Below are 24,337 nucleotides of genomic sequence, written 5' to 3' on the forward strand. Positions count from 1 at the left end.
AGGAACAACTTTGTTTTCCTTTCCATAGTTCAATGAAAAATGTAATTACGTTGCAATGCAGGGAACCCGAGAAAAGATTTATTTCAAGGGGATTTAAAAGACGTTTAACATTTTCAGAAGAGGATGCCAAGCTATGGGAGTCATGTCCCAAGCTTGATGCAGCTTTCAGCCAAGTCGAGAAAGATAACGAGTTAACTTTCGAGGATTTAGGTCGGCTTAAGGATCCAGGGGATAAGCGAATTGAATTCTCTCTTAAGAAGGCTTGGTCAGCCTGTGCGACCAACTTCAAACCAGCCGCTGCAACGACCTTTGTATCACGCACTATGTCAGTATGGTTGGAAAGAATAAAGAAATTGGTTGAAGAAGATGCACCTAAGAAGGATATTCTTGAAGCTATTGAGGTAGTTGAGGGTGGTAACGACTACGTTATTGATGCAGCCTCAGAATCCTTAAAGAGACTCCGTAACAAAAATTGCATCCTGTTTATCATCCTACAAGTTCCAAAAGCTATTCTAATGTGTTCTGGCTTACTGCAACACTTTCTGCTATCACAGTCTCTGTAATAAATCACTATCTTTCCCCTGTCAGACTTGTCGGCCAGTGTCTGGAAGGCTGCCAAGTTCTTCAGTGTTGTGGTTCTGCTATGAACTCCCCCTTTCAGGCCCCTCTCTGCACACTGCCTGTGTGATATTTAGATTAGTGCAGCTTCTCTCTGCTCTCGTATCTTTTACAAGCTGGATAAAGTGTCCTCTGAGCTAGCTGGGCTTTCACATACTGAGGAAATTCAGACAAGGGCAAAGCTGTTTGCAGGAAGAAAAGATCAGCCTGAAACTTCAGTGCATGAGAGCAGAAGGGGAAAAGAAACACACAAATGATCTCTTGAGATTCAAAAGGAAGGTTGTATACAGCCTGCTTGTGTATGGATGTATTTTGTATGTGTGGACATACTGTACATCAACCTACTTCCTGTTTTGGTGGCCATTTTGTTTGTTTATAAACAAACTTTTTAAAACTGTTTTTAACCACTTTTAATGCGGCGGGGAGCGGTGAAATTGTGACAGAGGGTAATAGGAGATGTCCCCTAACGCACTGGTATGTTTACTTTTGTGCGATTTTAACAATACAGATTCTCTTTAAGAGTCACAGCGAAGTCCACGGCCCTAATAAACATTGCACGTAGGAATTTATGGTTAAAGACATGGGATGGGAGTCAAGCATCGAAAGCTAGGGCATGTAGTCTTCCCTTCTCAGGAGATTTACTGTTTGGCCCACAACTCCAGGAGGTGTTAGAGCATACAGCCAGCAAAAAGACAATCTTTCCAAAAAAAGAGGAAGTTTGGGCCAAAAAAGAAGCCGTTTTTTTCCCAAAGAAACAGGCACAGGGGAGAGAACAGCAGAGGCGTAAACCCTGGACAGGCAATAGAAGATTTACCAAGAGAAATTCGTTGTTCAGATCAACGGAAAATAGACAAGCCATGACGCCAACAAGGTGGGAGGAAGGTTAAAGACATTCCTACTAGGTTGGAAAGAAATGACAAAAAACAAATTTATGTTAGATCTAGTAAAGAATGGATACAAGATCCAATTTTCAAAAACTCCTCCCAAACGGTTTATAACAACTCAAGCCCCGAAGGTACCAGAGGAAAGGAAGGCTATGCTACAAATAGTACAGGATATGCTCACGAGATGTAGTGTGCAGAGTTCCACTCGCCCAGGAGGAACAGGGGTTTTACTCAAGAATCTTTTTGGTAAAAAAGCCCATGGGGAAATATCAGTTGATATTAAACCTCAAACCTCTGAATCCTTATATAAGGTACGAGAGATTCCGAATGGAGACAGTATTTACGATGCGGAACTTACTATCCCCAAATTTTTATGATCAATATCGATCTAACAGATGCCTATTGGCATATCCCAATAAGAAAAGAATCTCAAGCTTTCCTTCGTTTCAGTGTAATGACAAGTTCAGGTCTAGAACATTTTCAATTTTGCTGTCTCCCATTCGGAATCTCTTCAGCACCCAGAATTTTTACAAAAGTGAAGGCGGAGATTGTGGGAGCTCTACATCATCTGAAAGGCATTCTCATAATCCCCTATCTGGACGATTTATTAGTGGTAGCCGACAGTATACAAAATCTGGAGAGGCACAAGGATATGGTGATAAGACTCTTGGAGCCAGACGGGGTGGTTAGTGAATTTTCAAAACTCTTGCCTGATTCCAATACAAGAAATCCAGTTTCTAGGGTTCAAGATAGACTCGGTATCCCAAAGATTATATCTCCCTCAGGACAAAGTAATAAAGCTTCAGACGATACACCAGTGTTAGGAGTAAAGAATTACAACAGTAAGACAAGTAATGAAACTGATAGGTTTTTTAACCTCCACAGCTCCAGCAGTATATTGGGCACTGAGGCACATAAGACTTCTACAGCAGTGGCTTCTGCAGAATTGGAGGGGAGTCCAGTTAGCTCTAGATCAAACTCTTTGCATGCCAGCAGCGATAAAGCAGACCTTGGACTGGTGGATTCAGGAGGACAATTTTACACAGGGTCGCTTATGGAGGAATCCAGTACCAAAGGTGTTAACGATGGATGCCAGCCTTACAGGATGGGGGGCTCATATAGAAGGCATTTATTTACAGGGCTCCTGGTCAAAGGAAGTCATGATTCAGTCATCAAACTCTCGGGAATTACTGGCAGTAAAGGAAGCGTTAATTCAAACAGAAGAGTAATAGGCCACCATCTCCAAGTCCGGTCCAACAACGTCACAGTAGTAATGTATTTGAACAAACAAGGGGGCACCAGATCAGAACAGCTTCTAAGACTGGTGCTGGAAATAATAGATTGGGCAGAGCAAAATCTTCAGTCGATTTCAGCAGTGCATTTCAAGGGTTCGCTAAATACCATGGCGGATCTATTGAGCAGGAGGAAACTGTCAAATTCAGAGCTAAGTTTAAATCCAAAAATATTCAGAGTTGACACAGAGATGGGGCCATCCACAAGTAGATCTGTTCGCCAACTGGGAGAATACACAATGCAACCGATTCTTTTCTCTAGATCCAAGAGGAGCTTTAGGAGTAGATGCGTTGGCCCAGACATGGGATTTTCAGATCGCTTATGCCTTTCCTCCAATTCCTCTATTATCAATTGTGTTACAGAAACTAAGATCAACTACAATGTATCTGATATTGATCGCTCCCAATTGGCCTCCAATGTTAAAGTCAATGTTGGTGGACAAACCGATCCAGTTGAGAGACAAACACAACCTCCTCAGAAAAGAAGGCGAGTGGATTCAGATTCCCAATCTTCAGCTGACAGCATGGTTTCTGAGGGGCAAATCTGGAAAAGAAGGGGATTATCCGATAGAGTGACGGAAACTATACTTAATAGTAGGAAAAGTGTTACAAGATCAATCTACTTAAAGTATTGGAAGACCTTTTGTAAGTGGAAGAAAGAAACAGGTCTGAGATCCAATAGACTGGCTACAGTTTTGGAATTTTTGCAAGATGGTATTGACAAGAAGCTGGCCTTAAAGGGAACCTTAACTGCTGCGGAAAAATAAATTCACTTACCTGGGGGCTTTCCCAAGCCTCCTGCAGCCGTCCTGTGCCCGCGCCGGTCCTTCGGTGCCCTCCGGTCTCCCTCCGCCGCTAAGTTTCGATTTCGGACGACTGCCAGTCGTCCTGGGGCCTCTTCCGCATTCCTGGCCGTAAACTGCAGTAAAGCGCGTCCGCATGACGCGTTTGGCGTCATGCGATGACGCGTTTGGCGTCATGCGGACGCGCTTTACTGCAGTTTACGACAAGGAATGCGGAAGAGGCCCCAGGACGACTGGCAGTCGTCCGAAATCGAAACTCAGCGGCGGAGGGAGACCGGAGGGCACCGAAGGACCAGCGCGGGCACAGGACGGCTGCAGGAGGCTTGGGAAAGCCCCCAGGTAAGTGAATTTATTTTTCCGCAGCAGTTAAGGTTCCCTTTAAGTACCTTGGAAGTGCAGATTGCAGCTCTTTCAGTTTTTCTTCATAGGCGGTTAGCCTCAGAACCCTTAGTTATTAGATTTTTGAAGTCAGTTGAATGTTCTAGGCCTGTAATAAAACATTCATATCCAAGATGGCACTTAACTTTAGTTCTGAATGCCTTAATGAGTGATGAGTTTAGCCTGGCATTTCCGGACTTAAAAAATTCTTCCTCTGTACCACGATGGTCTGAGCCATGCTTATGCGCTTTGAGTCCTATGGGAGAAAAGCGCTCTACAAATGTTATTTGTTGTTGATGAGTTTGAACCATTAAGTGAAATTACGTTAAGGATTGTTAACAATGAAGACGATTTTTTTGGTGGCTATCACCTCAGCCAGGAGGATAAGTGAGCTTGAGGCTCTAAGTTCTATTGAATCTTTTTGTTTTATGTTTCAAGATAGAGTAGTCCTGAAGACAAGTGAATTCTTGCCAAAGGTTGCTATCCTATCCAATAGGATGCAAGAAATTGTATTGCCATCCTTCTGCAAGAATGCCACTGATCGCAGAGAGATTAGGTGGCATAAATTAGACGTCAGAAGATGTTTACTGTTTTACTTGGACAGAGTAAAGGATTTTAGAAAGTCTACAGCATTATTTGTTAACTTTTCGGGAGCAACAAAAGGTGAAAGCATGTCTAAGGCCTCTATAGCAAGATGGATTAAAGCTTGCATTAAAGGGAAGGTTCAGGAACTATTAAAAAAAAAAAAATCCGCATCCACTTACCTGGGGCTTCCTCCAGCCCGTGGCAGGCAGGAGGTAGTTCTGAGCCTGCGCAGTACAGCCCGGAGGACGTCCGATGACCTTAGCGCGCCGCCGTGAGGCGCATTTTGGAACGCAGAAGAAGCCCGACCTGGCCGCCGGCCTGGCCAGGTCGGGCGCGCCACCGGAGACCACCGGGAGCCTGCGGAGCAGCGCCGAGGGCACCTCCTGCCTGCCACGGGCTGGAGGAAGCCCCAGGTAAGTGGATGCAGATTTTTTTTTTTTTTTTTTTTTAATAGTCCCTGAACCTTCCCTTTAATGAAGCGTATAGACTTAAGGGAGTTCCATGTCCAAAAGAGATAACAGCACACTCTGCTAGGTCAGTTGCAACTTCCTGGGCTTACAGAGCTGGAGCTACGGCAACCGATATCTGTAAGGCGGCAACCTGGAAGACGGTGAACACCTTCATCCGACACTACAGGCTGGATCTATCTGCAGAAGAACAGACTTTTGGAAGGAAAGTTCTTCAGGCTGTGATCCCTCCCTAAGGTTAGTGTTGTTTATTGCATATCATCTCATATGTAGCATCTGTCCTGGAGGGTTATTTGAAAAAAACAAAATTAGCTTACCTGGTAATGCTGTTTTTAATAACCCTCCAGGACAGGTGACCCCCACCCTAAGACTTATATTTGCATGTAAGTAACTGTATGTTTTTAAACATGTGATTATGTAAAGTTTTAAGCTGTAAGCATGTATTTAGGTAAATGTGTGAAGTTTGGAAGTAGTCTATCGGAACAGTTAATTGGAACATACTGGCAGGTAGAGGTTAGAGGTGGAACTTATAGAGAGCTGGTTCTTTGTGTTTCCTGTTGGGTGCGGGCCTAGATCTCATATGTAGCACCTGTCCTGGGTTATTAAAAACAGCATTACCAGGTAAGCTAATTTTGGTTATCGAATCTGTTCCACACAACAGTTTTGACTCTCTAAAGAAACGCGAAATGTATTGGATACAAATTCTGAAAACCTTAACTCCAGATAGTCTAAATGAAGTACTGGAGAAAATCTACTAACCCACCTTACCCGCAGTATACATTTTCTCTTTTTAAACCTGCGCTGTATTGATTCCCCTATTTAATCCACTCATCATGCCATAGATAACCAGTGATAATGCTTAATACACCCCCGGCGTTTCTCTAGGCATGCCTCATATATTCAATACACCCCTGGCGTCTTTTCCCATATGCAATATGGCCGCATGTGTACAGAAGACACTGGCGCGCCTGCGCACTGAATTCACTTGAGTCATCCTCGCCATTTACATAGAACGCGCGGGGACGTACATTCCCTGCACATGCGCAATCACCCTGAGTGGCGCAACGTTTTCACCGTCCCGCCCTCCTACTCCAGCCCCCTCTGCCAAACGCACCGGCATTCATCAGAATACCCCCGCCCTCCGAACATTCCCATTGGCTAAGTGCTAGCCGGACACCCACGCCCACCCTGGATCGGCCCACCCCATAATTAATTCTAATTGAATTATAGGCACTTAATCTGCCTATTTAAAGGTCTCATGCCGACACACCAGCACAGAGGTGCCAAGCTTTCATTGGACCTAGAGCTGGTAAGTGTCAAGACTTGATCTATCACCCCAAATACGATTCTCTTCTATACCCTCTTTCTTACTACCCTACACTACTTAGTTGGAGTATATCCCACCTAATTTGTTCACTCCTGCGTCCCTGCTGCAATCTCCCCCTACTTTTTCATCCTCCCTATTTTCCCATTGTTATATACACTTTTACATCCTTCCCTCCTCCACCACTCTTACCACCTCACCTAAGACTTTTTTTACTCATTGTCCACATGTTAATTGAATGTATTGTGAATATTTGGATCATTTCACCTTGTCACCTCTATACATAATCGCTCTGCTTAAATATAAGACATAGTTTGGCTGCATATTGCGTATATATATATATAATTTGTACTGTTAAGCAGTACAGCCATCTCACCTTCCATGCCGATCTCCATCCTACAAGCCTCCTCACTTCGTACCATATCCCCCTAATACTATATCATCCACTCACAACCACTAATATATACGATACAATTATGCCACACACAGCACTCTGATATGCTTTTCATCTCTGTCATGTTTCAGTGTGATACTCCGGTTGTTTATTGCCTGATGAAGTTGGATTGAACCCGTGAAACGCATTGCAGTTTTATCTGGGAGCATTTGAATAAATTATTACTACATCAAGCGACAGCATCGTGTCTGTTTTGGTGTGGCTGGTCCACCACCGCCACCTGAACGTTTTAAACTTTTTAGCACATTTTACCCTGTTGGCGCCTCTGTACATCCTCATACTTTGTGTGCGTGTATGTATGTATGTGTATCCGTGTGTTTTGTTTACGTACTGTCTCTTCTTCTTTTCTTTTCTTTCCTTTAATAAAGGCATGCGGACTATGATTCCAACTTGGGCCCAAAGCCACAGGAGCACAGCAGTGAAGTGCATCTTATAGGCTGGGCAGTAAACTGAGCTGAGGTCCGTAAAAAGAAATTAAAATAAAGAAAAAAAAAATCTTAAAAAGATGGGTGTCAATGAAATGTGCTATATCAATACCACACTCTTACAGAAATCAGGAATCGCCACCTTAAATGAGTTTTTCCCTCAAAAACAAAGACTAAAACGCTTAAAGAATTAAGACTCTAATACTCTTTACCTCTTCCAGTTATGTTCCATTGTAACCAGATAATTACCTTCCTCAAATCCAAACAAATAACTATTCCAAACCTAAAGAATAAGATTCTCACAATGATGAATGCTCATAAATCAATCAAAGGTGCTATAGCATTATGGTATGGCGAACTTATCGCCACACCAAAATCACCAATAACCAAATATGCTCAAATTTGGTCAACTGACCTTACCATACAAATTGATGTCCCTCAATTAGTTTCAGCTAGTAAAATAATCTCAACATTTTCTAAATGTGCCTCAACATATAAAAATAACCATGTGATGGTATCTCACTCCCAGGAAAATAGCTTTACACACTACCAAACTATCCCCACTATGTTGGAAATGTTCTTCCCAAGTAGGTACACTAATCCACATGCTGTGGGACTGTTCTTCAACCAGGACGCTATGGCAAGCTGTAGAATCCTTTATTAGAAAAAAAACTTATACCAACTTTTCGACTAACTGCCCGTATGGCTCTTTTACATTTGGACTTTGAAACAATTACTCCTCAATACCAAGCAGAGATCTGCCACCTACTACTAGCTGATCAACACATGATTACCTTCCATTGGAAATCTAATGATCCCATGCTCATAACAAATCAACACCCATAGTAAGTGAAATGTTAGCCCTGTTGGCTACTTAGTTAAGATATTTGTACTTATGTCAAAACCATTACTACATATAATAAGAGCAGTATTAATATACTGAACAAGACAACAAATCTAGATTTATATTGCTTGATCTTCTCCAACATAACACCTTATAACATTACAGTTGGTTGATCAGAAGATTGCAACTCCATTTGTGCAGAACTGGATGTTTTGTTCAAACCAACCAACCTAAATTAGGTCTGTGGTTGTTCCTTGGATAAACTGTCTAGTACTGGATGTGGAGATATATTGAGGTGCTGATGATATTAAGGATAACAGGAACATATTCTTTCATTTTTTTCTGCCAGAAGGGAGCAGGTTACCTTGAGTTGTTTGGGGCAAGGAAATGGGTGATTGTCTTGACCATATGAGGTGCTTTGAGTCTGTATGCAGTTCCTCTGAGAGTGCTAATGGGATTATCTGCCTGGCTTTTGAACTCAGGAGACGGCCCATTGTCTCAATACACAAAGCAAGAGGACCAGAGCCTGGAGACTAACACAGGAACGTTTGAAATGTACATGACAGGCTATTAGAAATGGGTGAAGTCCTGTTGATACCATTTTTTACCTGTGGAAATTAAATAATTAGTGGAGGTGCAAAACTATACCCTGTAAATGACATCTAATAAAACGGAGACAGGAAAAAGCCTTAATCAAGTTTTCACCTGGAGTTAAAAGACTCACTTCACAATCTTTGATGTATAGACTTTTACCTGGAAATGGAATATGTCTGAGATTTAATTAAAACCTAGTTCCTCCCCTCCCCAAGGAAGTTGCAGCCTCCAGGCGTAGCTCAGAGTATAAAAAGCAGAGGCAAATGCCTAGTGACCATCTGCTCTGGGAGTTAGCGCATAGCTAGAGTCGATCTCGACTTCCGGTCGAACAAGCGGCATGCTCCTGCCGACAACGTTGAGACCTTCAAGTTGGTAACGTTTTTTTAATCCCCATTTTTATTTTACGCAAATATCCGTGTGTGTTATCTTTGTAACTTTTATCTTTGTAACTTTTATCTTGTAACTATTTTTACTTTGTTTTTTGTAATCTTTTTGTATATATTAAGTTCTGCATTGTTCTATGTTTTTCTAGAATATTAAATTATTATTTAATAAGTTTGACTTCTGCCGTACTAAACTAACACTCATAGCCTAGAAGAGACTGAAGTGTAACCGTGTATAAGTTCATGCCTAATTGTACGCTTGAGCAACACTACCGTATGAAATTGTAATTGCATTGTGTGTGGGAGCGTTTGTCATACGTTGGCCTAAGCGCGCAGCTGACCCAACGTACGAACAACGCCAGTGCGAGTAGCGACAGCAGAGTGGCTAACAGTATCGTTCGGAACGACTGTTAGTGGGTCTTTGCTTCACGACAGTGTAAGATTGCAACTGTGTGTGTGTGTGGGTGCGTGGCGTTCCCGTATTTGGCCTAAGCGCAAAGCTGACCCAAATACGAAAACGCGGAGTGCGCGCTGAGGACTCGACAGCAGAGTGGAAGTGTCTAGCGAACCGCTAGTGGTGGCAGTGAGAGGTGTTCTGAGGGGTCCCAGCCTTGTTTTAGCTTGACTAAGGCTGCTTCCCCTCTCAATCTGGTCAAACCCGCAGTCGGGAACCGTATACGCAGGCGTGCCGCAGGCCGGTTCCTGACACTGGACTTCAAGCAACATATACAGTAAGTCATTTAATGATTATTTATATACTTCAATGTACAACCAATGATTCTTAACATTGCCAATGCTGCTCTATTCCTGTTATTCTATGACATTAAGATAATAGAAATTATTGGGAAAAAATACATAAATAGTTACCCTATGGACTTTTTAATATGTATGTCATGAGGGTATATTACTGTTAATTTTGCAAATTAAGGCTTGCAATTAGTGATATAGTATTATAAATCCCTAAATGGAAAAAATACACCTTTATTTCCAGATGAAATATTTCGCCATACATTGTACTAGGGACACATTTTAAATGGTGTATTAACTGGGACAAATGGGCAAATACAATGTGTATGTTTTATCCATAGAAGCACCTTTTATTTTAGAACTATGACCGAAAACGGAGAAATAATGAATTTTTCATTGTTTTATCATATATATATATATATACCACCCAAAGAAAGCCTAATTTGTGTCGAAAAAAAAATATATACAGGCAGGTCCATAAATATTGGGACATCTATATAGTTCTAACATTTTGGGCTCTATACGCAACCACAATGAATTAGAAATGAAAAGAACACAATATATGCTTTAACTGCAGACTGCCAGCTTTAATTTGAGGGTATTTACATCCAATTCAGGTGAACGGTGTAGAAATTACAACAGTTTGCATATGTCCCTTCCACTTGTTAAAGGACCACTGTCGCAAAAATCATCACATTTAAACTACATATAAACATATACATATAAGAAGTATGTTTCCTCCATAATAAAATGAGCCATGTATTACTTTACTCCTATGTTGCTGTCACTTACAGTAAGTAGTAGAAATCTGACAGAACCGACAAGTTTTAGACTAGCCCATCTCCTCGTGGGTTTCTCAGGGTTTTTTTTTATTTTTTTTATTTTCAAAAGCACTTGGGGGAATGGCAGTTTTTATATCCAAATGACAAAAAAAGTGTACAGTGAGCAGGGGGGGTGGCCAGCATCTTTGTATAAATCTTTTTCCAAGGAGTGTCTTTATAAAGAATAAAGGCCATGCTCACAATCCCCTATGGAGAGATGGACTAGCACAACACGGATTTAATGTCCGATATCTTCTACTTACTGTAAGTGACAGCTATGTAGGAGAAAATTAATTTATGGCTCATTTTACTCTGGAAGAAGCATACTTCTGATTTGTATGTGTTTACATGTATTTTAAATTTTAAGATTTTCATGACAGTGGTCCTATATAATAATAATAATAAGTATAAATCAAAGTTTCACTTTTTAATATTTGGTTGCAAATCCTTTGCAGTCAATTACAGCTTGAAGTCTGGAACACAAAGACATCACCAGACGCTGGGTTTCATCCCTCGTGATGCTCTGCCAGTCCTCTACACTACTGCAACTGTCTTCAGTTCCTGCTGCTTGTTCTTGGGGCATGTTCCCTTCAGTTTTGTCTCCAACAAGTTAAATGCATGCTCAATTGGATTCAGGTCAGGTCATTGACTTGGCCATTGCATAACATTCCACTTCTTTCCCTTCAAAAACTATGTGGCTACTCATAATATGAAGGGCTGGACAAAACACTTTGAGATACCTCAATTAGATCAAAGTATTATTGAAGGGAATAATAATGTTTGTCATGTCATGGTGAGTGAGAAATGGAGGGAGTCCCATTCATTGATGATATACCAGGCCAAGTATGCATTAAACATAAGATATAACACTCTGTGACCAGGTTATCTAGACTACTGCCTGAAATGCCTCCTGCCACAAGCCACCATGATGCATTGTATTTGGGACTGCCCAGTTATTCAGGAATTTTGAAATGAAGTAATTGTCAAAATACCCTCTATTGCTCTTATTTAATTCTGTCCCAAAGGAGTAAACAAATACTAAACCCCAGAAACTTCAAGATATCATCCATATCACACTGATTGCTGCCAGAAAATATATATACAATTAGTGGATTTATTTGTCGCCTCCATCACTCTGGGATCTACAGATAGAACTGAGACATTTAATGTTAATGGAAAAATTAGATGCCAGCATGAACAAGGAGAACGGCACCTAAAGGTTTTTCACTAGATGGAAACATTTCCTCCTAGCCACTATGTCAACATCTAAACTACAACAGCTGGTAACTCCTTTCAAATATACCTCTTGGCATGCAAAAGCGGACTTATCAGGAACTTTGGGCCGTCTGGAGGTAAGAATGCCAGCTGATGGTTAAAATTGAACATCTACTTGAAAGGTCAAACTAAAGATTTAGGCACACTGAAACTTGACAAAGGAGAGCATGTAGTGACCAGGTGGGGGGAAGGGGGGATGGGAATCGGTATGGCTAAGGGGGGGGGAGGATTGAGGGAGGTAGGGTGGATTTATGATCAATGATACTGATAACCTTTCTCTTGAAAATGCTGAACCTGAAAAAATCTTTAAAAAAACAACTCTTTGGTTGCTTTTGCAGTGTGCTGTGTGGGTCATTGTCCATTTGCAATGTGAAGAGCCTTCCAATGTGTTCTGAAGCATTATGAGCAGATAATATTGCCCAAAACACTTCTGACTTCCTCCTGCTGCTTTCGTCAGCAGTAACATCATCAATAAATACAAGCGAACCAGTTCCATTGGCAGCCATAAATGCCCACGTCATGACACTACCAACACCATGCTTCACTGATGAGGTGGTGTCATGAGCAGTTATTTTCCTTCTCCATACTCTTCTCTTCCCATCACTCTAGTCAAGTTGATCTTGGTCTCATCTGTCCATAGGATGTTGTTCCAGAACTGTTAAGGCTTTTTTAAATGTCATTTGGCAAACTAATCTGGCCTTCCTGTTTTTGAGGCTCACCAATGCATTTAATCTTGTGGTGAACCCTCTGCATTCACTCTGGTGAAGTCTTCTACTGATTGTTGACTTTGACACACATACACCTACCTCCTGGAGAGTGTTCTTGATCTGGTCAATTGTTGTGAAGGGTGTTTTCTTCACCAGGGAACAAAATCTTTGGTCATCCACCACAGTTGTTTTCCGCGGTCTTCCAGGTCTATGGTGTTGCTGAACTCACCCGTTCCAAACAGTTGTTTTGGCCACGCCTAATGTTTTTGCTGCCTGTCTGATGGGTTTGTTTTGTTGTTTTCAGCCTAATGATGGTATGCATGACTGATAGGTATGGCTCTTTGGATCTCATCTCGAGAGTTGACAGCAACAGATTCCAAATGTAAATAGCACACTTGAAATGAACTCTGGACCTTTCATCTGCTCATTGTAATTGGGATAATGAGGGAATAACACACATCTGGCCATGGAACAGTTGAGAAGCCAATTGTCCCATTACTTTTTCTTCCTTAACAAGTGGGAAGCACATATGCAAACTGTTATAATTCCTACACCGTTCACCTGATTTGGATGTGCATACCCTCAAATTAAAGCTGACAGATTGCAGTTAAAGCACATAATGTTATTTTCATTTCAAATCCACTGTGGTTGTGTATAGAGCCAAAAATGTTGCATTGTCGATGTCCCAATATTTGTGGACCTGACCGTATAGATCATTTCGGTGTTATGAGTAATAATAAAGTTATTGGCTAATGAATGAAAGGAGTGTGATGTGAAAATTGCACTGGTTTTTAAAAGGAAAATACGTGTGGTTGGGAAGTGGTTAATATTGTTCCTTACAATCAGGGATATGTCCTGCTTTACTTAAGGAAGCAATCAGGCCTCTCCTTAAAGTGGTCTAACACCCAGCATTTCAACTTTGCTTTAAAAGATTGCTTACAGCTTATAAACTATTATGCCAGATTTTTTTTTTTAGCAGAAATTCACTGAATGGATTAAACATGACATTTTAGTGCTGCATTTAGCTAGAAATGCTCCTCATGCTTGCTTGTTTAGTTACAAATGTATCTATCTACAATGTAACAAACAAACACTGCTCTGAGAGAACAAAGAGGGCTTCCCCTGCAGGCTTTTCAAAGGTCTATTTGTATAACAAATAAAGATACATTTGTAACTAAAAGATAAGAACGGATGCGGATTCCTAGTTGAATCCAACATTAAAATGTCATGTTTAACCCATTCAGTGAATTTCTGCTTAAAAAAAAAATCTGGCATAATAGTTTGTAAGCTGTAAGCAATCTTTTAAAGCAAAGTTGTAATGCTGGGTGTTAAACCGCTTTAAAAAACCCTCCCAGGACCCAAATACAATGACCAAAGACCTGTCTCTAACCTTCCCTTTCTGGGTAAGCTAATTGAAAAAGCCGTATACCTACAGCTAGAATCCTACAAAACCGTTATGACCCATTCCAGTCTGGCTTCAGGAAACATCACAGCACTGAAACTGCCCTCATCCAAATATGCAACCACCTGCTCATGGCAATTGACAGAGGAGAGTGCTCCATCCTGATACTGCTAGACCTTTCTGCAGCCTTTGATACAGTTGACCATGACATCTTGATAAACAGGCTACAGGAATGCTGCAGCATTGATGGCATAGTTCTTCAGTGGTTCCAATCCTTCTTGAGTGGCAGAACCCAAAAAGTGTCTATGGGGCCCTTCCTGCCCACCTCTGTACCACTTAAAGAGAGTCTGAAGCGAGAATAAATCTCGCTTCAGACCTCATAGATAGCAGGGGCACGTGTGCCCCTGCTAAACCGCCGCTATCCCGCGGCTTAACGGGGGTCCCTGATCCCCCAAATCCCCTCCGTAATGCGGGGGAGCGCTTCCTGGTTGGGGCAGGGCTAACCGCCGCAGCCCTGCCCCACGCACGTCTGTCAGCGCGTATCTCCGCCTCTCCCCCGCCCCTCTCAGTCTTCCTTCACTGAGAGGGGCGGGGGAGAGGCGGCGATGCGCTGCTGACAGACGCGACTGGAGGCAGGGCTGCAGCAGTTAGCCCTGCCTCCAAGAGCGACCAAGTCTGCGACCATTGCGCAAAAAAAGTGGGATCAGCGCATCACCAGGCCGCCTCTGAATGGCCTCAGCTCAGAGATGCGCTGAGCCCCCCCAGAAACTGCAAACGCACCTTGAACCCAAACAGAGGCTATGCATATACACCAAAGGAAAACTATTAAGTGGGAGCAGCTGACCAGAAATAAATCAATCAAACATAGCAAAGAAATGAACAGCACTACTTAAAAACAGATGAGTGCTTACCTGCAAAAAAGTGCACACCCCACTCATGGGATTCAAATACACAATGAGCATACACATGACCTGTCTACCACTTGGAGGATGTTAGTTTCACTAACAATTTGCAATTTGTTAGGTACTTGTCCCTCCCACTGTCGAAGAAGTCTTTCCTCCATGGGAGGGGACCTAACACTAACTAAATTCTACCTATGCATATGCATAGCCTGGGCGCGCTACCAGTAAAATTGAGAATTGCGCAAAAAAAGTGGGATCAGCGCATCACCAGGCCGCCTCTGAATGGCCTCAGCTCAGAGATGCGCTGAGCCCCCCCAGAAACTGCAAACGCACCTTGAACCCAAACAGAGGCTCTGCATATACACCAAAGGAAAACTATTAAGTGGGAGCAGCTGACCAGAAATAAATCAATCAAACATAGCAAAGAAATGAACAGCGCTACTTAAAAACAGATGAGTGCTTACCTGCAAAAAAGTGCACACCCCACTCATGGGATTCAAATACACAATGAGCATACACATGACCTGTCTACCACTTGGAGGATGTTAGTTTCACTAACAATTTGCAACTTGTTAGGCAAGTCTGCGACCAAGTGTCGCAGTGGGGGTGAAGGGACCCCCGTTCAGCGGCGCTATAGCGGCGGTTTAGCAGGGGCACACGTGCCCCTAACTATGAGCTCTGAAGCGAGATTTATTCTCGCTTCAGAGTCTCTTTAAGTATGGGGTGCCCCAGGACTCAATCCTTTCTCCCCTGCTTTTCACCATTTACATGTTACCGCTTGGAAAATTAATCCAAAAACATGGCCTGACATACCACTGCTATTCGGACGACACCCAACTATACTTTTCCTTCAAGCCTGGTGTGACAGACCCAACTTCAACTATAAACGCCTGCTTACGTGAACTACAGCAATTGATGGGTGACAACTGGCTGAAACTAAATGCAGACAAAACTGAAGTCCTGATCGGAGGGCAGCTCATGACGACAAAACAACTTAACTTGCAGTCTTCACCACTGGGAATAGGAGGCATGAATCTACACCGCTCTGATCATGTGCGTAGCCTGGGAGTTCTTATTGATGCAGATTTAAACTTCAGAACTCACTTCTCTGCTGTGGTGAATTCATCCTACTTTCACCTGAAGAACATCGCAAAAATCAAGCACCTCATCTCCCAGAAGATCTACCAACCTTAGTTCATGCCTTCATTACCTCCAGACTGGACTACTGCAATGCTCTCTACTCTGGCCTTCCAAAAAAGGACTTGTACCGCCTACAGCTGGTACAGAATACTGCTGCCAGACTATTAATCAACCAACCCCGTCAATGCCACATAACGCCAGTCCTGCACTCCCTTTACTGGCTACCTATAGAATGGAGGGTCCTATTGAAGATTGGCCTACTGATATTTAAATCGCTAAATAATCTGGGCCCTGGATACATGAAATAAATGTTGCAGCTGTGTAGCAATCTCCGCAATTTCAGATCCACAGGTTCTAATAATCTAGTCACTTGGAAACTATTGGTCCCAGAGCCTTCTGTCATGCTGCTCCTACGTTTTGGAACTCCTTACCTCAACAGATCAGGACAGGTCCATCTCTGGACGTGTTTAAAACCAGACTAAAAACCCACCTGTTCAGTTTGGCATTTGCAGAAATATAACTTTTGTTGTGTGAATACCTCATCCTACTACCAACTAATGAATCTGAGAGAGCCTAAGCGCTTTGATTCCTATGGGAGAAAAGCGCTATAGAAATGTTATTGTATTGTATAATATTGCCCCAATATTAGTATATCCCTCTCTGAAGGAGTCCAATTTAAGCCACTTCACCTCCAAGCTGTTTTCATCCTAACGGACTAGAGCAGTTTTCAGCTGTCAGCACTACTCCCTTTTATTCGCATATAACTTTATTACTACTAATTATTATTATTATTTAGTACTTATATAGCGCCGACATCTTACGCAGCGCTGTACAGAGTATATTTTGTCTTGTCACTTAACTGTCCCTCAGAGGGGGACACAATCTAATCCCTACCATAGTCATATGTCTATATCATGTAGTGTATGTATCACAGTCTAGGGCCAATTTAGGGGGAAGCCAATTAACTTATCTGTATGTTTTTGGGATGTGGAAGGAAACCCACGCAGACACGTGGAGAACATACAAACTCCTTGCAGATGCTGGCTGGGATTCAAATGGGGGGCCCAGCGTTGCAAGGCAAGAGCGCTAACCACAACGCCACCATGCTGCTACTAATCACACAGAACTGATCTATACCTTGTTTTTTTTCGCCACCAATTAGGCTTTCTTTAGGTAATACATTTTACTAAGAATTATTTTATTCTAAATGCATTTTAACAAGAATAAAAAAAAGGAAAACAAAATATTTCTCAGATTTCAGCCCTTACAGTTTTAAAATAAAACATGCTACCATAATTAAAACCCGCATTTTTTAACAAGTGTTTTGGGGGGGAGGGAGTGGAAGGGATTAATTATATTAATTTTTTATTTTTTATAATGTATGTGTAATTTTACTTTTTGGCCACTAGATGGCACTGAATACACCATCCTGATTTTACAGGACGTGTTCACTTTATTTATTTTTTACATTCACGTTGCTTTAACCACTTCATGTATTATGAACGGACATGGCCCATGATATTACAGGCTTTGCGATTGGTTAGGGGAGCACAATTTCCAAATCGCAGATCTCCGGGGCACGGGGGGGGATGCGCAATCAACACACTACAAGTCCTGGAGCCGCTAAGAGGCTCCTGCAGGACGTTTTAATGAGGCGGATTTTCCACAAGTGGTTAATATGTTTTATGGATAGTAGAAATTTGGTGTTCAGTGTTTGGCATATACAGGCCAGCTACCCGGAACATGACTCCTGCTATTGTGAGCTTCAGAAGTACAAAACTTCCCTGTACATCTGTCAGTAACTCTCCCACTTCTGCTGCAAGAGAGCAATGCAAGGCAATGGCAACACCTCTAGACTTCAATTAATTGTAGTTTGCATAAAACCATTGTGTGTAATACTTTATTATGTGAAAGGTCTGGTGGCTTCCCATGAATGAAATGTGTCTCCTGTAGAATCAAGAAAAATAAAGCGTTAGAAATCAAGGGCAGCACGGTGGCATAGTGGTTTGCGCTCTCGCCATGCAGTGCTGGTAATCCAAGCCAGGTTAACATTTGCAATGAGTTTGTATGTTCTTCCTGTGTCTGCATGGGTTTCCTCTGGGCACTCTGGTTTCCTCCCACATCCAAAAAAACACTTATCTGTAGATAACTTAATTGGATTCCCCTAAATTGGCCCTAGATTATCATACATACACTACACAATATATACCTAGACATGTGACTATGGTAGGGAATGAGATTGTGAGCTCCTCTCAGGGACAAGACCATATACTCTGTACAGTGCTGCGTAATATGTTGGCACTATATAAATACTTAAATAAAGAAGGAATGAGGAAATTGCAAAATCACCCCATCAGCCAATCATATAACCCAAGTAACGTTTACTCATCACTCACGTGGTCACTTGCAGGGGTGACAGATGTGGCCAGTGTCGCATGTCCAGCTTGCAGGCACCTGTCTCCAAACAGCCCACTGTACTTTCTCTTTGAGACAATCTAGTGTGCGGAAAAACACATTAAACACATTGAAAGTTAAAGGACCTGTTTCCATGGTATGTGAATTTTCGCATCTGAATGAATGAGTTATGGTGTGGAAAAAAAAAAAACGCGCAACATGCTGCAGTTTTTCATGTTCCGCATGGGAATTGCATTTGATTGTCAATTTTCAAAATTCATACAGAAAAATGCATTGAAAACGAGCATAAAATGGGCATGTGAAAAAAAGCATGCAAAATGCAGATTCTGTAAATGCACTAGTGGAAATGAGCCATTTATATAATATTTTCAACCCAAATAACTATGTAACTTGATTGGGAATTGCAGTCGCTGAAAAATCACAGATCACAATCGCTGGGCTAGTGCGATTTGCGTTCTGAGTGTGAACCAACCCACAGCATGGGATACACAGGAGCATCAGAATGTGCGTAGACTGTACAGTCTGATCTTATGGCTGCAATACAAGGCAGTACATTATTGCAAGCATGTATTTTTGTCCGCGATGCAGCGCTGTCCTATTCAGTGTAACTAAAAGAGATCAGCTCTGCAACAAAGCATAGTGTGTACAAGTTTCAATGGCGTAGCTAAGGAGCTATGGGGCCCCCTAAGCACTCTATACATAACAATTGAAACGGCGCACCAAAACATGCCAAGGACAACCAGCTTGTTAATGATTACTACTATTTAAAGCATCTATAGAAGTGATTACCAGCACAGGAGCAATAGCGAGCTAATATTGTGCTTGAGGGAGGTCCCCTCGGGGCCTCTCTGGCCCAAGGGCCCCGATGCGGTTGCTACCTCTGCACCCCCTATTGCTACGCCACTCCAAGTTCTTAATTACCTTAATATTTTGAGTGAGACTTAAGTACAGGTTAGAGAAATAATTTTAGAATTGAGCTAATGTATCCTCTGCTTCTTGTAACCTTCGTATCCTATGTAGCTTTTTATATTTATCAGATCTAAAAATACATACATTTTTTGGAATACTGAGTTTAATGAAAGCAAGTTTTGAATCATGATGATACCATTTAGCCAATATGGCCAATATAGCGAAAAATCAATCGAGCGATCAGATAATTCTGACCGGAAGAAAATCGTTCACTACACCATCAATGAACCAATCTTTGCTTCTTATCTATCACAACCAATAAGAAAATCCAAACTTTGGTTTGACCAAAAGCTAATCGGTTTGTAATCGTTTGTTCCCATCAATGGAGATTATTTACAACCAATCCAACCAGAATTTCTGATCGTTTAAACTATTTTTTTCTAGAAATTGGACTGTTAGTGGCCACCTTAAGACTTTACAACACTCTGCTGCTCTTATGAAGTTTAATTAATAAAGCATGTTAGAACACAGTACATTCCTCTGAAATTGGTAGGGAACGTGTTTAGTTAGAAGAGCTGGACTGTACCTAAGTTTTGACATATTGATATTGTATCATTTCCAGGTTATGACTGTCCCATCACTGAAGGCATCTATGATTATGCAGCTGCTTTGGCAGGAGCCACATTGACTGCTGCTGAACACCTAATAGAAGGCAAATCCCGGATTGCTATTAACTGGCCAGGTGGCTGGCATCATGCTAAAAAGTAGGCAAAGTGTATTCCTTGGATAAATTAAACTGGACAAAATATGTTAATCTCATTGTTAGAAATTTGTTGCTATCAGTTAACCACTTCATTACCAGCAGTCTCTAGCTCATTAAGGGACTGAGACTGCTGGTACAAAATCTGAGCTTATTGATGAAACGCCTCAAGGATCTGCCGCTACTGTCGATCATGCTGCTCTCCAGTCACTTAAAGAGACTCTGTAACAACAAAAACCTCCCCTGGGGGGTACTCACCTCGGGTGGGGGAAGCCTCCGGATCCTAATGAGGCTTCCCACACCGTCCTCTGTCCCACGGGGGTCTCGCCGCAGCCCTCCGAACAGCCGGCGACTGTGCCGACTGTCAGTTCAATATTTACCATCGCTGGCTCCAGCGGGGGCGCTGTGGCGACTTTCGGCACGGAAATAGACGGAAATACCCGATCTCCGTCGGGTCCGCTCTACTGCGCAGGCGCCGGAAACTTGCGCCTGCGCAGTAGAGCAGACCCGACGGCGATCGGGTATTTCCGCCTACTTCGGCGCCGAGAGGCATCAGAGCGCCTGCGCAGGAGCCAGGAAGGTAAATATTGCGTCACGGCTGTACGGAGGGCTACAGCGAGACCCCCGAGGGACGCAGGACGGCGTGGGAAGCCTCATTAGGATCCTGAGGCTTCCCCCACCCGAGGTGAGTACCCCCCAGGGGCCGTTTTGTCGTTACAGTTCCTCTTTAAGCTCACTCGCCCTGCTGTCGTTATGACAGTAGAGCTCTGACTATTTCATTGACTCCTGACCCTGTGATCATGTGAGCCAATGAGATTGGCTCACCGTGATCATAGGGCCGGCAGCCTATAAAATCAGCTCCTGCCTGGCTCACAGACCTCTTCTGTCATACCAACAGCTGGGCTCATGAGCTACAGGAGTGGGAGAGTGGTATGATCAGCAGTAGCGGCTCGTCCATGCGGATTGCGAAAGTTTAAATCTGCGCCCTAGCAGGCTTAGGAGGGCACACATAGGGCATAGCTATCAACTACCGCCGTCCGAAAACAGTTAAAGCAAATGTCCTGGCATTATATTAACAAATTAACAGTAATGTTTAGATATCATTATTATAAGGGAAGACGCCGAGGGCCCAGTATAGTGTAGTATGTACTGTAAATTGAGTATGGAAGGTAAGTATAGGTAGGTTATACTCGCAAAGAAGGGTTACCGTCCAGGTAACCACTATGAAGGCAGGTGAGGAGATTAGACCTGTCCCCACTCAGGATTAAGAAGTCGCTCTCTGTAGATCGGGAAAAAGGAAGAATTCCCTTCCACCAGGGGTGGAAACAACTGCAATAGTAGTACAGAGGCACCAACAGATTAACAACAATATTTCTTTAAAATGGATAAAATGAAGTAGGTAGCGGTGGACTTACCCCTCCAAAACACACCAAAAATTCCTGTTTTAAGCAGGAAGATTCATCTCTCTCTCTCTCTCTCTCTCTCTCTCTCTCTCTCTCTCTCTCTCTCTCTCTCTCTCTCTCTCTCTCTCTCTCTCTCTCTCTCTCTCTCTCTCTCTCTTGTATTTTTGAGCATAAATGGATTGAGCATAAATGGTACATGATAGGCTGGCTTCAGCATGTAGTGTTGGTGGTACAGTGGCTGGCTATCTGGGGTTCTCTTTGGACAACTGTTGAACACAAAAGGCAAGGCCATGCCTGGCTACAAATCCTTAAGCAGTGGCTGAACGGTGTAATAGTTAAGGGCTCTGCCTCTGACACAGGAGACCAGGGTTCGAATCTCAGCTCTGTCTGTTCAGTAAGCCAGCACCTATTCAGTAGGAGACCTTAGGCAAGTCTTCCTAACACTGTTACTGCCTATAGAGTGTGCCCTAGTGGCTGCAGCTCTGGTGCTTTGAGTCCGCCAGGAGAAAAGCGTGATATAAATGTTATTTGTCTTGTCTAATTTTTCTCTTGGATTAAGCAGAAATGGTACATGCTAGGCTAGCTGCAGTTAGTAGTGTTGGTGGTACAGCGGTTAAGGTACTTGCCCACCACACAGTGAGACCTGGGTTCAATTCCCAGCCATGGTATGTAAGCTGGCTTTTGAAATACTATAATTCTCTGTCAGATGAGACCCTCCTCCCGGGGGGAGGAAGGGAGGAGGGAGAAAGGGAGAAGGAAAGGAGCAGAGTAGGCCTGTAATTGAAAATTTACCTTAAAATAGGGGTTTATGTGAATTGTAGATTTTTGCCTGGGACTCTTGATTTGTATTTCACTCAATCATGTCTGCCTCCAGGTATTAGATCCCTTGAAACATGTTTTCTATCATTTTTCCAGCCAGTAGAATTTTTTATATTTTTCAAAATTTGCCTCCCCATTGAAGTCTATTGCGGAGGTTCACGAACCAAAAATCAGAGGTTCGCGACATCACTACCACAAAATAATACTTTAAAAAAAAAACACTTATTGGAAGTGCTATACAATTGTCAACAGTAGATTGTACAGTGCTTCCAGACACCGTGGAAAACGTGCCAGGAAACACTGCACAAAGAATTTGCATAATTGCAGGAACGATCTCTAGTGAGCGCCAGACCTTATTCTTTCTTGTACACCTGCTTAACTACTTCAGCCTTTAGTGTTGTTTCACCTTATGCATCTGAGCAGCTAAGAATTATTTTATTCTGAATCCATTTTAACAGGAAGATTAAGAAAAAATGGAATAAATTCATTATTTCTCAGTTTTTGGCCATTATAGTTTTAAAATAATACATGCTACTGTAATTAAAACCCATGTATTTTATTTGCCCATTTGTCCCGGTTACTACACCGTTTAAATTATGTATGTTATATTTTATTTGGAAGTAAAGGTGCATTTTTTCAGTTTTGCGTCCGTCACTTATTACAAGCCATTAATTTAAAAAATAACACTAGTATAGTTTACTACATACATATTAAAAACAATTCAGCCCCTAAGATAGCTATTTACTGTATGTATTTTTTTATTGTATATTTTTTTTATTTTTTATTTTTTTACAAAAAAAGTTGTGTAGCTATTGGGGAGTATGGAAGGTAAGGGACTAATTTTAAAATAAAAAAAAATAATTATCTGGAAATTTTCAAAGCTCACGCCTGCATGCGTAGTATTACTATGCAAAGCGGAAGTAAAGCGAAGATAGGATAGAAGGGGATTTGTGAAAGACTGAGCCGTCTCGTTGACGGCGCTGGTCTTTCATGCGGGGACTTAGATCAATGAATGGGAACTGTGTTCCCATTCATTGATCTCCGGGCTAAAGGAAGGAAGCGCGCCCGGCTCAGCAGCAACAGTGCAGACTATATTGATGGAAATATCTATTCTCTAGCAACATTTAAAAAAAAAACACAACAGAAAGTATGTATATAGAGGACTGGAGGTAAACTCAGCACAGATATAGTGCGGTAAAGTTACCACGCAGCAATGCCCCGGGGGCATGGTGCGGTAAATTTACTGCATGGCAACGTCCCAGTGTGAAAAGGCTCTTAAAGGTTATTATGCTGTTGCGTATCTTTTAGAGCAGAGAGGAAGTTCTGAGCTCAGGTCCACTTTAACCACCCTGGCGTTCAGTTTCCCCAGGATTTCCGTGCAAAAAGTGTTTCAATTAATTTCCAATAATTTGCAACCATTTTTTTTGCAACCAATTTTTTTTTAATATTAAATTTAATACAGATTATTGTATTGAATTCAATTAAAAAAAAAAAAAAGTGTTTTCTGCAAGATGTTGATGACGCTGTGTGACCCTGGTGTCATCAACGCCGATCAACGGGGGACATGTGATCGCTGAGGAAAAAGCAAAATCCGCCAAGGGACATGGAAGAAGACACTGGGGAAGCTATCAGAGGTACGCGACGAGGGATCAGCATGCCAATGGTGAGTATAAGACCCAGATGTATAGGTAGAAGATGTGCAGCCAGGTACAGTTAGCCAAGTATAGTTAGCCAGGTATATAGTGAGCCAGGTGTTTAGCCTGCTAAACATCTAGCGAGCCAGATGTTTAGCCAGGTATATAGCGAGCCAGATGTTTAGCCAGGTATATAGCGAGCCAGATGTTTAGCCAGGTATATAGTGAGCCAGATGTTTAGCCAGGTATATAGTGAGCCAGGTGTTTAGCCAGATTTATAGGTAGCCAGATGTCCCCCTCCCGATCCTCCCCCCCCCCCCCCCCCAGCACGCTGTGGGTAGCGATCTGTGCT

General features: G+C 42.4%; 1 protein-coding gene across 7 annotated transcripts in view; it reads left to right on the plus strand.

Moving 5' to 3' along the window:
- Window positions 1-24,337, plus strand: part of HDAC8 (histone deacetylase 8) — a 645,099-nt gene that overhangs the window by 124,433 nt on the left and 496,329 nt on the right. For all 7 annotated transcript variants that reach the window (XM_068248048.1, XM_068248047.1, XM_068248043.1 and 4 more), the window contains exon 4: window positions 19,992-20,133. In XM_068248048.1, coding sequence (XP_068104149.1) covers window positions 19,992-20,133 — 142 coding nt within the window. The remainder of the gene's footprint in view (window positions 1-19,991; window positions 20,134-24,337) is intronic.

Source organism: Hyperolius riggenbachi, chromosome 8 (assembly GCF_040937935.1).
Source record: "Hyperolius riggenbachi isolate aHypRig1 chromosome 8, aHypRig1.pri, whole genome shotgun sequence".
In the NCBI taxonomy this organism is placed as follows: Eukaryota; Metazoa; Chordata; class Amphibia; order Anura; family Hyperoliidae; genus Hyperolius; species Hyperolius riggenbachi.